This window comes from Pyrgilauda ruficollis, unplaced genomic scaffold (genome assembly GCF_017590135.1).
Source record: "Pyrgilauda ruficollis isolate IOZ18807 unplaced genomic scaffold, ASM1759013v1 scaffold2, whole genome shotgun sequence".
NCBI classification, from domain to species: Eukaryota; Metazoa; Chordata; class Aves; order Passeriformes; family Passeridae; genus Pyrgilauda; species Pyrgilauda ruficollis.
Window position 1 is genome coordinate 11,789,083 of NW_024519206.1, and position 17,024 is coordinate 11,806,106.

Here is a 17,024-nt window from a genome sequence, read left to right on the forward strand (position 1 = left end):
TTTTACAACAGTTTCTAACCTATTTTTAACAGTAAACACCCAACTCAATCAAGCTGACTCGATCAGGGGACGCAGATCCGATCAGGATGCAGGTCACAGGACACCTCCACGCCCGCTCCGCTCCACCGGCTCGGCCCCAGGGCTGAGCCTCCTCCCCCTCCAGGTGGCTGGGACTGACAGATCCCCGGTTCTAGGAAAGCCTCTCCGCACCTCTGGGTCTCCGGGCCCGGGCGGGGCGGGGAGCGCGGCCCCGCCTGCTGTCGGTGACGCGCCGGCTTCTCCCGGCTCTGGGCGGCGGCGAGAGCGGCGGCGGCGGGTGAGCCGTGCGGGAGCGGGAGCGGGATCGGGGGGTGTCAGACCTCCGGACAACCGGGGGCCACCGGGGCGGCCGCGGCGGGGCTGGCCGGGGCTGAGGTGTGGGGCTGGGTGCGGGGTTGGGTGCGGGCCGTGCCCCGGGCTGCGGGGGACGAAGGGCGCTGCCGGGCTCGGCGGCACCGGCCGCGCTTCAGGGGCGGCTGGGCAAGCCCTGGCCCGGCAGGCAGCCCTGTGGCCCGGCTGGCCCGGCGGCGGCGCTCGGCTCCTCCCGGCCCTCTGGAGTGTGTTTTCCTCCCTGGTCTCTGGTAGAGGGCTCCGCCGCGGGTTACGGCGCGGTAAATGACTGCCCTTGGCAATGATTAACGCCGGGCAGCGCGAAGATTTGGTCTGAGCAGCTATTAATCTTGTTTTGGTCCGCTCCTCTTTGTTTTGCTGTAGTAAATCCATCGCCTTTGGCAACTGTGATCTAAAGATCACAGGGATGTGCAAAGGCTCTGTGTGTATATATATATACATATTGTGTATATACATTATATAACATGCAATGTAAATATACAAATATATAATATATATCATAGGATGCTTCTGTATTAAATGCAGTATATTCGATGTACTATTCTGTTAGTCAGGAGACTGCCTTATGTTATTTTTAAACTCTGTATTATCTAAGTTAAGCAGCATGAGAAATTTTTAGGGACAAATGAAGACAGCCTATGAAAACACAGTATGCAATGAAAACTAACTAATTTTATAAAGCAGAGGAAGCTCTGGTGGCTGAGGGTTGCTGGGTTAGCCTTGGGTCATGATCTGGAGCTGGGCACAGAGGCACGGGGGCAGCTGGCAGTGCTTTTCCTTGAGGTGCCTGTGTTTGCTGGTCACCTCCGCTTGCTGGGATCGCACCCCTAGAGACACAGTCACCGTCGGATCAGGACAACTGGCTGCGTGTTCTCACAGCCCTTCAAGGATGTGGCAGTTCTAAGTAAACACTGCCTAATTCTGCTAGCAGTGTCCAGGGAGTAAAGGCGGGTGGAAATGTGAGGATCAGGGTCTGGCCCACGCGGGTGTGTTTGAGGCACCCACCTGGATGCGCCCACATCACCCGTGACCCAAGGGAAAATGTGCTGGAGTTCTCATTGCCCACTCTGCTTCTCACATTGACAGAAATAGCTCAGGTGAAGGAGAGGTTTTTCCTATTTGTGCTAGGGACAACTGAAACTGAAAGTAATGCAAGGCAGGGCTTTCTTGAATGACACAATACTGGACTTTCTTTAGAAAAGCAGGAAATACTAATGATTTCTTTATGCAGAATATGAAAATAATAATTATGCCTGACTCAGCCTAGGGTATTATTTGTGATGCTTGACTTGAAATCCAGAAACCACTTGTTTATAATGTATATTTTGTGTTCAATCTAAGGAGTATTTGCCTTTTAATGAATTTAAAGATCTTGCATTGGTACACCATGGTTGTATTAATAGGAATACGTGTATCTTTATTATAGGTGATTATTATTATTGTCTTAAATTTTATTAGGAAATAATTATGCTTAATTATTTTTTTAAAGGAGGGAAATATTTTGAAAATATTACTACTAAGGATTTGTGCTCTTCTACCATTGCAAAACAGCTGTGGTTTTCCACGTTTTGTGGAGAACAGCTGTTCTGGAGGTTAGGCAGCCCTGGTGTAGCTGCTTGAGCTAATTCTGTGACCTCTGCATGCCCACAGTGATGAGGTGCTTTTAGCATAGGTGCAGTGTACAGGTTACACATGAGAGATGTTTTGCTGTGCTAAGGCTCCGAGTGTCCTGAGATTTCCCTTCCCAAGCACTAATCCACACTGAGCAAAAACTACTGAGGATTTGGGTGAAACTGAGCAATTCTCAGGCGTGAGAACATGGGAAACATGGGGTGACCTTTGCTGGATTGTCACCATTGAGCCAGGACTGGTGACATGACTGATGCAAGGCAGTTCAGTGCTACCACTGATGAGGAGCAGAACATATTGAGGGTGAAGGCTCTGCTCCAGAAATTTTACATCCATTGTGCTGCTGCAGCACATGGATCTCTTACAGAATAGCTTTTTCCACCCAGACACAGGCCATGGCAGTCATCAGTTTGCACATACCTAGCTAAGAAACCCTAGAGCACCTGTCCTTGGTGCTTCCCTCCTTCCTTCCCCTGGCAGCCTGTTGCCCCTGCCGCGGAGCAGCATTGCCTTTGGCCTGCTGGGCTGAGCCTGCAGGTCAGGCACGTCCTTCAGTGTGGTATTCCCCTCCATCCTCCCTTCTCCTGGGAATGAGCGATACTGTCAAGGGCACCAATGCAGAAGTTGGGGCCTTTTTGACCATAAAGGGCTGAATCAATCTTGTGGCCTCCTTTTAGTCAATTTTTGCTCAGTATGTTTCCTAATTGCCATCGTTTGAGGCAACTGCAACCTTCTCTGCTTTTATCACGCAATTTTGTAACTTCTGCATGTGAAAGAAGGAAGCACTCCTCTGGCAGGTTGATTTTAAAATAAAATGAAAACGAAAAAAACCCCAAAAGAACAAAACCCACACTATGATAAATCACAAAACAAAAAGGTTGTGAACATTTACTCAGGACTGCTGGGGCTCTTTCTTGCTTCCTGGAAGTAGGTAGGTAGTATGAGACAGGTGACAACTTGGTGTATCATATCTCTGTGATGTGTCACACGGATCTTATTTCCATGTGTGTGGTGTGTAGTATGCATAAGGTTTTGGCTTTTGTAAACAGAGGAGTAAAAGAGATCTCAATAATTTAGGGTATTGTGGTTTTTCTTTCTTCTCATTAAACATTTTGCATATTTCTATTATCTAAAAAACCCAAACCCTCAGCAACTTTTTTGTTCTTCCGATAAAAACATAAAGAGAAAAGCACAGCTGTGTGTCCTACAGGAATTTCCCAACTTCTTGGCAAGATAAGTTTTGGAAAAGAGAAGCAAATCATGCTTCTTGTCTACAGGGAGCTACATGCACAAGTTTGCTGCATAGTGTTTGGCTCTGTATCTTCATATCATTGCTTGCTAAATCTCTGCACAGAAATTAAGAACAGAAATACCTTTCGTCAGCATTCTTCTTCCCCAGCTTGGAGGGGGAAAAACAGAAAAGAAACCTAGAAGAATCCTTGATTAGTCTGTTTACAGAACATTCATGTTTTGTATACAGACATTGAAAGACAGGAAGGCAAAAATAAAAAGCTTGTCGTGCCACTTCATTGGTGGCTACAGGTGTGACCTCCCCACCCACTGGCAGCAGAAAGTGGGCTGCCATCACGATTTCCTTGTTGGCAGAAGCTCCAACTGAATCGCTGAGAGCTTGGGCAACAGCTCTCTGTGCTGTTAAGATCAAGCATCCGTGGGAGGGAAGGAAGAAGCAGAGAGACTGCAGAGGCAGCTTGGAGCTGAAACCACTTGCAGCAGCCCTGGCACGGACAAGCCCTCCTGGTGGGAGATGTTGCAGAAGGAGTAGGGTCTCCTGAGGAATCTGTCTACACTGCACATAGCACCAAAGTGCCTCCTGTGCAGCATCCAGAGGTTTGAGCACGGGTCAGTGGCCTGATGTGTGTGACTAGTGCCTTTCAAAGTGACTGTCCAGAGGGATCCAAAACACTTGTGTGAGCCTGGCACATGACCTATAACTGATCCACCCTCTTCTTGAGCAGCAGCTGAAAATTAAGTAGGACATCTTATGAGCATTCACAAAGACACGAACATCTAAGTTTAGCTGTCTGAAACCTGCTTGTCCAGATTTCTGTAGACCAGGCGGAACAGTGGGAGTTCTAATGGAGCATAATGCAATGATGAAATCACAAATGGTTCTGCAATTCCCACAGTGTTCCTCCAGGGATCCTCTTTCAACTTGGAGAAATTCAAACCAGTATTTTTCTTCTCGAGGCCTAATTAGTGAAATGTCTTTGCAGAATCCTTAAATATCCTCAGGGCTCCTGGTTTCAGTTTCCTTTCTGAGTTTGTTTGGCCTGTTCTCCACAGAGAAAGGAGCCCACACGGTCTGCCAGCCTTTGTGCTGGCCCTTGACTTGCTCCCTGGTGTGCTTACGCCTTCAGTACTTGGGGGACAGACGTAACTAACATACATACTGCGATCTTGCTTGTTTTCTGCTGTTTTGCTGAAAGTCTGCAGTTAAACAGGGTATGTCTCTGGACTGATACTGTGCAGGTGCTGCTCAAGGTGTCTGCAGTATGCCAGCACTGCACGTTGTCCCACTGGCACCTCAGCGTGACTTATGTCAAACTGTCTCCCAGTATGGCAGGTGAATTCATCAATAGATATGAACCTTGAAAAAAATATTACAAAAAGCATCACCCTGTGGGCCCAGCCTGAAAGGAAGTACTTGAAGGATTGTAGGGAGTTTCTCTTTGCTCCAGCATTTTTGTGTGCCTGGTGTTACAGACTGTCACAGAGCTGAGAGGCAGGATGCACACCAGCAAGTTCCATTTGTTTGAGAACAGGTAAACCAACAATTACTTCATTATGGATCTTCTCTCTTGTGTGTAGAAAGAGGAAGCAATTTACTCTCCATGCCTGCTTTTTTGTGGTATGAAGGAATTCCTGTTTCCTGATATTGAATGGATTTGAGGTTTAAGAAAATTACTTCTTCCTTTCCCTTTCTTTTCTACCAGAGATGTCTAGGAAGATGCACTCACTTATAGCTAGAACTGTGTTTGAAAGCCAGATGTTCTACTCGTGTAATAAAGCATCTATTTTACTGTAGAATTGACAAAGAGTAATTTACTCTGACCTCTGTTTGTGTACTGCCCACGCATCCTTCAAGTTCCTGCTCCTCCTTTCCCTCAGGGAGGCCCTAGCTGCTCACCTGCCTTGCTTCTTGTGTACAGCAGCAGTCACCAGGTTATAAGTTTTGCCTTCTATTAGTCTCATTGTTTTAATTGTGTAATGGTGATGTGTGGTTTTAAATTAGTCATAACTTCAGCTTCTGTTTTAATGAGATCTTAGTTGTCTTCCCAGAGGGGAAGGCTTTGTTTTCTCAGCAGCAGTGTGTCTTTTCCCAGAAGAAATGAATTTCTACTAATGACATATGAAAAGGTGAGGTGGCAGTGGAGGTGTTGGGGAGTGATTATGGGGAGATGGGACATATCTGCAAGTCTCAGGCACTGAAGAACATCTTGGTAATGCCAGACCCTATGACATGCCAGGCAGTCGTGTATAAATAGTCACGTTGGCACATAGTGTCATTGCAGTCGTGCTTTGAGAACAGCTGAGTCTAACAGCCTTATATCTCACACACAGCCCAAAGACAGCCTCACATGTCTTCAGACATGTGAAATAATAAGAGTGGTGTTTAATGGCTGAGACATGAATTGTTGTGCTCCCCAAGGATTTAGGACTGTGTGGCATTTGTTAGATCTGTTCTGGCCACTGGTTGCAGGTATGACTGTTTGGAGTTGGGGAGGCAGGAAGGCAAATGACTCATTCCAGATGAGAGAAAGCCCCTTGTCTGCCCCTCTCTGGGTGGATGAAGATGAATCACAGAATCTGCCCAGCTGGAAGATCTGTTTGACATGCTGATTGGGAAAAAGATGTCAACAGTAGGTATGTTAAGGTTTAGTATGCTAAGCCTTAGAGCAGAAATGCAAGATCTTCTCCCAGCTGAGGTCTTGTTTTTTTTGGTGAGTTTTCCACAGCTGAATTACAGGGATTTAATGCAAACCATGGTGGGTGGGTGTTAATAGTCCAGGTCAGCTCGCAAAGAAAGCATCTTGATTTTCTCAGGAAAACTATCCATCAACATTTGCACCAACCTCATAACTAATGCAAGATAACCCTAAAGATAATTTGAAGTTCTGTGGGCTGTCTTTAAGAAAACATAAGACAATCTTTAAGTTTCAGTCAGACTGGGAAAATAATATCCTGTACTATGGCATGTGTGGATAAGCAATGATTTTCTTCCAAAAAAGGATTCTTTCATTTTCTCCAGGCTTTCCAGAGTCACAGATCCTTTGGACCAAGGCAAGTTGTACACATTAAATATCTTTTCTTAGAGTAGGTTTCCTTGAAAAAAGAAAGCTTTGGGACTTAAAGCATCTGAACAACACTTTGTAAACACTAGTTGACATTCCAGAATTATTTTAAACACATGAGGATCACTAGAGCTTCTGTCATTCCAGCCTTGGTTGGTAACTGACTTGTCCTAGACCATCTGAAATAGAAGTTTGTTAGTATGGAAAAATCGTGTGGGTTCATGTATATGATTGCCCTTTCACTGGATTTCTAGCAAAGCTTAATTCTAAGGAGTGCTGCCTTTTCTCTGTAGCTTGGCTTGGCTAAGCTAGATAACTTTCCAACCTTGAATAGCTTTATTCTCTCTTTAATGTCGATGAAATTCTGGATTTCAGTGGTCAGTTAATAACTAGCTTTTATAATTACAAAAGTTGTATTGCTTTTAGTCTAGATGACTAAAACCTCTAACCATTCTCCTTCCTGTTCTCCTGCTAGAACAATAATACAGACCCTGTCAAGAACAGTACTATCTTTACAGAGTGCTTTCTGAGTGTGTAAAACACTTGCTGTGCATAATGTAGTGCAGGATTTAAAACTCACTTATAAAGGAGAAATGCATCCTCAGTAATGGTTGTTTACATCTCCGGTGGCACCAAGTGACCTAATTGTGTCAGTTCTGCAGAAAAGTTACTGGCAGCGAGGTGTAGGCTGGATACCTGCAGTGGGGCTTTCCTCTGTGGGCTTCCAGCTGCAGGGGTGTGTGGTAGCTGGTACCTTCTGCTCCTGCTCGCTCTGGGCCCTTGCTTTCATTGAGGTGCCGTGATTGCGGTTTTGTTCGGAGATTTGTGCGTAGCCCCAGGCCAGAAAGCCATTGTCCCTGCAGCATCACTGTGTTTCTACAGACCAGTAGAGCTGGAGAGGATCTCTTGATGGTTACCGGATTCTCCTAGCCATGTGATGGACATTTGGTATGGGTTTAACTGTAGGACCACAAAGTAGTACTTCTAATACATCCATTCATCATGTGTAGGTTTCAGCTGGTTTAGTTAAAGGTGTGATTATATGAATTGACACTTATTTTGTTTTAAGACTGGATTATATTTTTTTGGCCTGAAGTAAATATATTTAAGTGAACTTGGAATAAGTGTTATTTAACACAAACCAGCTTCCTCTCGATCCACTGTTTGCCATACAGATCTGTGCATTTACCTTTGCCGTACATGTAGGCTTGCCATACAGATCTGTGCATTCTGCTCAGTTCACCTGCTCTGTGAGTGTGAAATCTTTCTCCTACTGAAGGCAGAAGTTATTGTTCAGACTGCTTAGTGGTCTACTTGAATTCATTGTTGGAAAAATATCACAGGGGTTTGGGCGCTGTGAAAGCAAGGTGTGAGCCTTATGAGCCTTACTTGTCCTGCAAGCACTGTTTTCTGTGTTTACTTCTTTTATTACTTTATCTTGAACAGTATTTGTTCCAGGCTGACCAGGAACTTCTTTGACTTGGCTGTGATGGCAGAGCAGCCAAGTGCTGCTTTTCTTCTCTCCCTCTCATTTTTGTGTATTTGCTATGCCTCCTGCTGTTCTCTCACAACTTAATAAAGAAGTTGGCCACATCACAGCTGAGCCTCTTGTGCCGGGAGCTGGTCAAAACCTGATATCATTCTTATGAAGTCAGGGTGCAGCAGAATAAAAATCACATCTTAATGTTCAGTAGGCACAAAATAAATCAGAAGTAGAAAATCCAGGTATATGGATGAATCACTGATTTTTGGCTTGTTTTTCTTACTGGTGAGTCTCATGAAAAGTTCCTCCTCCCAAATGCCGTTTGTTTCTCAGAATTGCCTGCTTTAGTAATAAGTAACGCTATTTAGAAACTCTTTGCTTCCACAATACTGTTTTCATGCCGCTGGCACAGCCTAGCTTCTAGAAAGGTTACAAAGCCTGTTGAACAAGTGAACTGCCCAGTCAAATGCCCTGTTAATTTGATGGTTGATAGACCCAGCCCACAAAGTAGTGCAATGTGTGGCTGCAGCTACACAGATGTGACAACAGTAAGATTTTATGTCAGTGATGGGCCATCTGATGCATTCTTCAGGGGAAGAGAGCCTGAAGAGTGAATTGCCATTGTGTGAAAGACTGGATGTCTGATCCAGCTGCGCTGTTTTAATGATCTGCCATGGGCTTGGTCAACTCAAAAGACACAAGAGACACAGCAGTTTGGAGGGAGTTGATCAGAATGCTTTGTGGACACACTGTATTGATTGCAGTATTTCCTTTCTTACCCTCTGTTTTGAGCTGCAGTTATACAGATCACTTAGGATCAGTCTGTCTCAGGATGTTACTGCTTAGCTGCTCATTTAATTTTTTACTGTATCTGTGCTGGGTCTTTCCCAGCCATCTCCCCAGACCCATGTCATGAGACTGAGACTTCTAATTCTGTGGTTTCAGCCAAAACTATAACTTTTGCTTTGCTTTCCTCTCTGGGCACAAGAACAAGCACTTCCTGGATTGGAGCAGGTAACAGATCACAAAAATAGATGCTTTGATAGCGTAAGGAAATCCACAGCAGGAAAAAAGCCAAGCTAAAACATGGAGTGCTAAGTAACAGCAATTCAAGCAGCAGACAAAAATTCTATCATAAATTAAAAGATTTTGAAATAAGCAAAAGATGAGAAATTTCTGGCACATGAGATTCAAAGCGGGCAAGTCAGGAAGGAAAGGGTCAGTGACAGCAGCCTCTGCATCTGAGAGACAGAGAAGGAAGTGCAGTGATAAGACTGCATAGTATTTGCTGACTTTTGCTCTGCTTACTCAGCAGCAAAGATACAGCTTCCATCAGCCCTTCTTTTCCTGTGATAAGTAAAATTAATTATTACAGAGATACCTTGAGAAAGATACCATTTTTAAGGCAACTTAATTTTATTTAATGCAATGAAATACTTAATTCCTGAGAAAAACATGATTTTTGAAAGAAAGACATTCTCTGATCCTTCCTTCAGAAGCAGCATTTAATATTTTTCTTAGGAATTTAATCTGTGTTCTGAAATGTTGAGACATTAGTCTCTCTTTACCACCCCCACCTTGTTGGTTTCTAAAAGTAATAGCTGTCTGATGTGTTGTTTATAACTTGCATCATGTAAAAAATACCTAAGGGTGGCTTATCTGTCTGTGTTGGTGTACCTCATAAGATCTGTGTGTGGTTTATGAGTGCACAGTGTGTATCTCCTCACTCATCACTTCTGCAGCTGAACAAAACTGTCACTTGCAAAGTACACAGTGCTATTCAGCAGGTGGTTTAGCCTGGAAATTACTTGCTTCTTTCCCTTCTCAGAGGTAGTTTCAGTGCCAGGGGTGTGCCTGTTCTGTAAGTATCAGTAAGAAGCCTAGTGCCTGTCCTGTTTTCCATGTTGAGTACAGCTGAAAAGATGGTTGAACTTGCTGGCTTGCCAAGGTTGCTGTTTCTTCTGAAATTGATTTCTTCTAGCTCAAGGAATCTCAAAAGCTCCCTGGAGCAAGAACACTTCCTGAAACTTTACCTTGAAGGTCACCAGTGCTTCCTTCAAAGACTGCCTTATCTCTGTCAGCCTTCTGAAAATGTCCCAGCAACAAAACCTGTGATTATGTATTGCACAAAAATAATTTTGCATAGTTTAATCTACTTCTTATGCACCATAAGAATTGGAAAGAGTAGGAAAGGCAGGTCACATGGCAGACCAGCTTGACAGGCTGCCTGGAAGACACAGGAGCTGGAGCTGCAGGAAAGTTCTGAGTGGTCCCCTGGTTGTCTGTAGAAGCAGTGGCAAGCATTAGCCCTGAGGAATAGATAATTACCATGACCAGCTGTGGCATGTACTGTTCTTTCAGTGACTTGACCCACAAGTACCGTTCTGTAGTTGTTACCTGAAATCCCAAGATGTCAGTGTTAGCCTTACCAGTAGCTTCTACTAAGAGAAAACCAAAGTAATAGTTCCTCTGAGGTCAGCAACCCACTGAAACTGCACAATATCCATGAAGTCCTTTGGTGATGCGAATGTCTGCAATTTGAGCCTGAAAGACAAAAAACCCCAAAACAAACAAAACCCCTTTCCCCCCAGAAACCAAACCAATCCATCAACAACAACAAAAAGAGGAGAATGGGGAAACATCTGAACAGCTCTCCCCTACTCTGAACAGATTTCTTGTACTTCTTCCTTGTTTGTCTTTAGGCTTTTAGAGGTTTCAGAAAGGCTTGGCACGTAAGTCATGCTGCTGTCCAGCAACATGGTATTAACTTGAAGCAACTGAAAGCATGGTATAATACCACTGAAATTGACCCACACCTGACACTGTAATTCTTGTGATGTATTTATTTTGGAGGGATGAGGGAAATTAGTATTTTTCATTAACTCTTTGATTCCCAAGTTCCTCTGAAACAAATGAAAATGTCTTATATATTGTCTTTTTTTTCTTTTTCTTTTTTAATGATATAGATTCATCCTTCTGGTAAAATACATCTTAATAACCAGGAAGATTGCAGGAGAAGGGAATGGCTGACTGGGGAGAAATGCTAATGTAGTGGTTAAGGAGAAGCTGTCTTATACCTCGTGGCCATAAAAAAGTGTTTAGAAACCAAATGGAGTGAAATTCCATAGGGAGTAGTAGTTAACTAAGCATCTTGGCAACGGTGCCTGGGAATTTCAAGTGCAGCCACAAGGGCATGATATTTGGCAGTGCCTTTCTACATTGCATTGTGGTGGAAAGGAAGGTGTATGAATTCAGTCATTGGTTTGGAAAGCTCTCATTCTTTTAAAAGCAGTTTAGACAGCGTGCTTGTTTTTTTTTCTCAGCAGTGAAGTGATTGTACTCCTACTGTGATACAACACTGATGAAACTGGTACCTTGATCCTGGGAAGTGAGAAGGATTTGCTCAAAGGGTACTTTGTTTTGTTGACTTCACTAAGCAGGCTGCAGGCCCCTGACTGTTGTGTAGAGTTTTGATGAAAATGCTCATGTCTTTCATACTCTTTTCACTTCTGACCAACAGATCCTTATATTTTTGTATCCTCAATAATTTGCTGAGGGTGAGGCAAATAACCATCAGGATAGATGAAAGGAGGAAATGTGCTCTGTGACCTGCACAGTCTGGAGTTTCAGTCCTCACCATCTGGTTCATGGACAGTGAGGAACAGAAGTGAACTCATGGGTCTGATCAGTACAGTTGGGTTGACCCCAGGTGTTAAGTGGAACAGATGAAGTAGAAGGCATTTGCTTATGCTGAGTTTGAGTTATTCTGGATCAACTGAAAGTCCCTGCTTGAGGAGCAGCATTTGAATAAGATTTTTTTCCATCAACAAGAGCAGTAGTTCTGTGATAGCCATGTATCCAATTGCTGTAAATGCCAAGCTGTGTTAGGATGTGGTCAATTTGGCAACATAAAATGGTGTGTTTTTATAGGTTTGGGGGTTTTTTGAGCTCTCCAGAGCGTCTCTTAATTATTATTCTTGTTCCTCCTGGTTCCACCATCACCCCTGAAAGTGTATTTTCCTTACAAATCCACACAGATCACTTGCCTTTCAGGAACATAGTGTGGCCAGGTGCACATGGGCATGTTCTTTGACTCCATGTATGAATGCAGCTGAACTTTCTACAGGCTGTAAATGAAAATTATTATGACTTTGAGTCTTAAGGTGAGCAAAGCACAAAACACAGGAAAGACTTGTAAGCATTTAGAGATTCAGTTTTCTCTCTTTCTTGGTCATATTGAAGCCTTGAATTAAAGTTTCATTTGGTACTGATAATGGGAGCAACCTTGAAAGCACAGCTGAGGACTTTGCTTATGACTGGATAGTACTTTCAATCATCACCAAGGTCTAAAACTAAATCACACTTCCCCATTAAAGCCTGAAGGTGGTCATTTAGTTATATGATTAGAAATAAGCAAAGGTGGATGGATGGATGGATGGGTGGATGGATGGATGGATGGATGGATGGATGGATGGATGGATGGATGGATGGATGGATGGATGCGTGGATAAGCTGACTACCAGCATTTATTCTTGAGAAGTAACACTGACCAATGCATGAGCACTCCCAGAGCAGGTAAGGATATTGCATAGGCCACTGCCCAGTAATGAGTGAAATAGTACAATTTCAGTGCAGCTGAATACAGCTACTGGTGAGGCAGCCAGGAGGGCTTGCATTTGTTCATGCTGTTCTCAGAGCAAGTTGATGTGGTTTTTGTCTGCACTACTGCTTGAGTTTTCATCTTTCAGTATGAGAATGCTGGGGAGAAATCACTTCCTCCTTTAGGAGCAGTCCATCTACATGATAAAAGGGTATATCCTCAGTAATGTTAGATTACCTGTTTTAATTTAGATTTTAAAATAGAAACTACTCTCTAAAATAGGAAATAAAATATAATACTTGATATTATTTACCTATTACGGTTAAGAAGAGCACTGCAGTTTATCTGTTTTCCCTAAGAAAAGTACTGCAGTACATGTGTTTTTTCCTCCCTCTTCTTTCTGGTTTTTTTCAGGCACAGGAAGCATGGCAATTCATGCTACGTAATCTTTTTGCTTTTGAGTGGCTGTTTTTAGCAGTTGTGGAGCTGTTCCCTGGCAGTTTTGTTGGTTATGCAATTAAGAACCATAAAAAATACGTACTGCAAGAAGGAGTTGATATAGTATATGAAACTAATAAAAGAAAAAAGAAGTCTTCAGACTGATAATGGATCAAAAACAGAACAAAAACTTACTCAAAGCAATGTGGGGGGTTTTCCAGTCTCAACAGAGAGTGTTTTATCAAAACTGTAGACTGACCACTGGCTTTTTTGATTCCGTTTCACAGCACTTGTTCATTTCCCTGTCAGAGGAAATTTTGCTTAGAGTAAAAAGACCAAAAGCCTTCTGTTTGTCTTCTGATGGCTGTTTTTCTCCATCACCGGTATTTTGGGTAGTTTTTTCTCAAGATGCAAAGATAACTTCTTAAGCAGAAGTTTCACTAGCTTCACTGTGCGTTCTGCTTCACTGGCTTCTCTGTGTGTTACAGACGCCCCAAATATATATTTTGCTACCAGACAGAATATTGCATTCAGTATATTTGCAAGTGGCTGCAGCATGACTGAGCAATCTCACTGAAATCAGTGAAAAAAGGCAGCTTTGGGGGGCTTGCGTTTCCATTATTAATTTTTTTTTCCAAATTACTTGATGAAAAACAGATGTATTTTAAATATTTTAGGAAGCTTTTTGGTGTTGAAATATTAATTTTTTGCCATTAAATATTTAAAGTTGTGGTGGTTGTTTGGAATTTAAGGTGTTCTTGCTAACCTACACCAACACATAACTCAGTCATTAGAAAAACATGACAAAATGAAACATGCTATTTCAGCCTCGTCATTCGCTAGTGTTAGGAATGAGATATTTTGGGCTTGCATATTTTCTCACTTAAATCAGCTTAGAGGCAGGAGAGAAACACACTGCAGAATTTGATGGACTAAAGATACATAACTGGAAAAAAAAATTTGAATTGCCAGTTTGAAAAAATACCACAGCACATTCAACCAGATCAGAAAGGGGGGGAAATTACATCAAACTATATAGGTTTACAGCTATACTCAGTGGGGAGAGATAGCAGAAAGAATCTTCTTCAAACAGCCCAAGCCCAATATAGTTGGTTTTTTAGTCTGTACTCAGCACTTGTGAGGCTGCACCTCAAATCCTGTGTCCAGTTCTGTGACCCTCACTTGTGAAGGACATTGAGGTGCTGGAGCCAGCCCAGGGAAGGGCAGCGGAGCTGGGGAAGGGTCTGGAGACTGAGTCCTACAAGGGGCAGCTCAGGGAGCTGTGGGTGTTCAGCCTGGGGAAAAGGAGGCTCAGGGGAGGCCTTACTGCTCTCTACAACAGCCTGAAAGGAGGCTGTAGCTGCCTGGGGACCATCTTGTTCTCCAGGCAGCCAGTGACAGGGGAAGAGGACATGGACTCAAGCTGCACCAAGGGAGGTTCAGGTTGGACCTCAGGAAGAATTTCTTCACAGAAAGGGTTGTTAAGCATTGGAATGGACTGTCCAGGGTGGTGGTGGAGTCACCACAGAAGTGTTCAGGAAACAGCTATACATGGGCCATGGTCTAGTGGACAAGGTACTAAGGTTGGACTTGATAATCTTGGAGACAACTTAAATGATTGTGCAATTCCATTAAAGATCTGTGATGTGTGTTTGTGCTCTCCTGTGAGGTAAAAAGCCAATTATCTCCCTAAAAGGAAAGTTTCTATTATACTTTTGCATTAACAGCAGTTAGTACCAGTGAGCCAAATTTTTACCCCCACCTTGCAGAGATGCTTGATGCTGCTGAGCCTGTGCAGCAAGTGTTTGAGTGCTCTTCTTTAACTTCAGCTTGGAACATACATGCTAGTTAAGCATATATAAATGGAGTTTTTTTTTAAAAAAAAAGAGTATTTGAGTGTGTTTTTTATATTCCTACTTTTTCAGTACCATTCTAGCTATAGAAGTGAAATGATAGCCTTATCTTTATGGAGATGGGAACTGTACAATGACACCCTTTAGGACGAAGTCTTATGTATGGTCATTTTTATTTGGAAACAGAGTATCCTACTTTGATATGACTGACTCTATAGAAATTTGACAACAAAGTGTTTGTTTCAGAATAATTTCCTGGTCAAAGAAATGTATGTGTGCTTATCTTTGTGCCCAGTTTTATTAAAATGGGTGGAGCCTGTAATTTGAAGGTGTTCGTAAGAGGCATTGGGCAGGGGTGGGTTGTTCAGCACTCCTTGGCTGGGCTTGACATAAATATGTAGCTGTATAATAACAAGAGCAGCTTCAAGCTCTGTGTCACTAAACAGGAGGTGGTGTGTATATAAGCTGGCAAGTAAATAAAGGTGTCCTGCTCTTCCCATGTGGATACCTGTCCCCAGCAAACTGTCCAGTTTATTGGACTGCAGACACAGTTAAAATTTTGTTGGGATTTTCAGTGAGAGAGTGGATTTAAAGTGTAAGTTAATGACAGGATGTTTTGATTTGGTCTGATTATACCCTCCTCTGCATGGTGGTTTGAAAACACAGATGCTGTGAAATGTAGCCTGAGTTTTAGCTCTCCTGAAGGATCCAAGCAGTTTGCAGCTCCAGTTCTCTGACTTTCAGGAAGATGGTTGAGATGGGCATTTGATTCTTCTGACTCAGATGTTCTAGGGTCTCTGGACCTCAGCTGCAGTCCTGCAGACTTGTTCTTGGGCACCTGGGAATGAGGCACAGGCAGCACTGCCTTGGCTGTGTTTGTGCACTGGGAGTGCTGGCTGAGCTCTTGGGAGCTCTTGGGAGGTGGGTGCAGGGATGAACCCTGAGATGGCTCTTGGAGCAGAGAAGAAAAGCACTGACTTCCAGAGATGAACTGGACTGTCAAGTATGACAAATATGTAAAGAAGGGGACTAGCCCAGTGCTTCTAAAAAGGGATTATTTTAAAAATGAATAAATTCTGAGATAGAGGTAATGCAATGTGTTTTCTGCCATATATGGCACTAAACCTGGCTTTTTCCACTGTCTACTAATAAAAGGCCAAAGTGATAATGACCTTTAAATAACTACTAAATACCAATCTGATGTCTATTCTGTTTTGGTTTTTTTCAGGTTGATTTTTTTTTTTACTACCAACCAGTGAAGATGACACCAAAACATGAAAAACAGGTAAGTGGTATCTAAGCTTTAATAAAAAAGATTCAAGTTGTGGATTGAATTTCATTACGATTTGCATGGATCAGAGAAGACTGGTTGTATTCTTCATACTTTTAGTTGCCAGGATACAGAATATTCTGGAATGATGCAGTGCCAGTTCCTTCTGTTAAAGTCTGATAGAAGAATCAGATATTAATTCGGAGTAAGTGACTGTGCATAAAGGGCTCACACACTGAGACAGGAGAGAAGGATTTGGATGGAGTTTTCTTCTTATCAGTTTTAGATATTTTATAGGGCTAATGCTTGGGTCTGGGGCTGAGCTCTGATTACCAGCTGCATGGACCACAAGAATCCCACTTGCATGTTCTCTTCTGCTCAGTCCAATGAACATTAAAAGTTTCAACAAATTATTTTGTCTCAGCTCTTAGTTACTTATCAGTCTTACTACATACACAGCATGCATGGAGTGAAGATGCCAACACCCACAGCATGAAAAGTCCCATGTCCATTTTGGCTGATCCTTTTACTAACAGGCAACCTGATGGGATATGCTATTTTTCTTGGAAGCTTTGTGGAAAATTACTCTTCAAGGGTTATTGACTAATCACATGTGTAATAGGAGCACAAGCTCATCACCTGATACAGTCTTGAGCACAGACATTTGAATTAAAATGCAGCTGAAATGATTAATACAACTAATCAACCAATGTGAGATTGTTTTTATTCCTCCTTATTGTGGTAGATTTTTCCGTCATATTAAAAATAGATATTTCCATGTCAGATTTCCTGTTTTCCTAGTAGGAAAATGTTAAGAGATTTCTGAGAAAGATACATTTTTTGTGGTCAAATTCTATATAGGAAGGCTTCTGTCTTATCCTTTTCTCTGAGGAATCCATTGCATTATGCAGAGATATATCCAACAAAAGAAAAGAGAGAAGGGGAAGAAAAAAAGTAACAGAAAAATTAAAAGAGAAAGATTTATTGTGTTTGCTTATTGTGTTTGCTTTATGGGTTGTTTTTCCTTTTGAGACAGATCCAAAATGTA

At 42.7% G+C, this 17,024-nt stretch overlaps 1 protein-coding gene across 4 annotated transcripts in view; it reads left to right on the forward strand.

Moving 5' to 3' along the window:
* The first annotated feature begins 223 nt into the window (after nt 1-223).
* The window catches only part of SNX10 (sorting nexin 10), a 35,444-nt gene continuing 18,643 nt past the window's right edge, over nt 224-17,024 (forward strand). Inside the window, exons 1-2 of one of the 4 annotated variants that reach the window (XM_041466359.1) lie at nt 224-316; nt 15,935-15,991. In XM_041466359.1, coding sequence (XP_041322293.1) covers nt 15,968-15,991 — 24 coding nt within the window. In that variant the 5' untranslated portion in view covers nt 224-316; nt 15,935-15,967. Of the gene's footprint in view, nt 317-346; nt 651-15,934; nt 15,992-17,024 lie in introns of those variants that run through there. The other 3 variants (XM_041466360.1, XM_041466357.1, XM_041466358.1) reach the window with 3 other exon arrangements.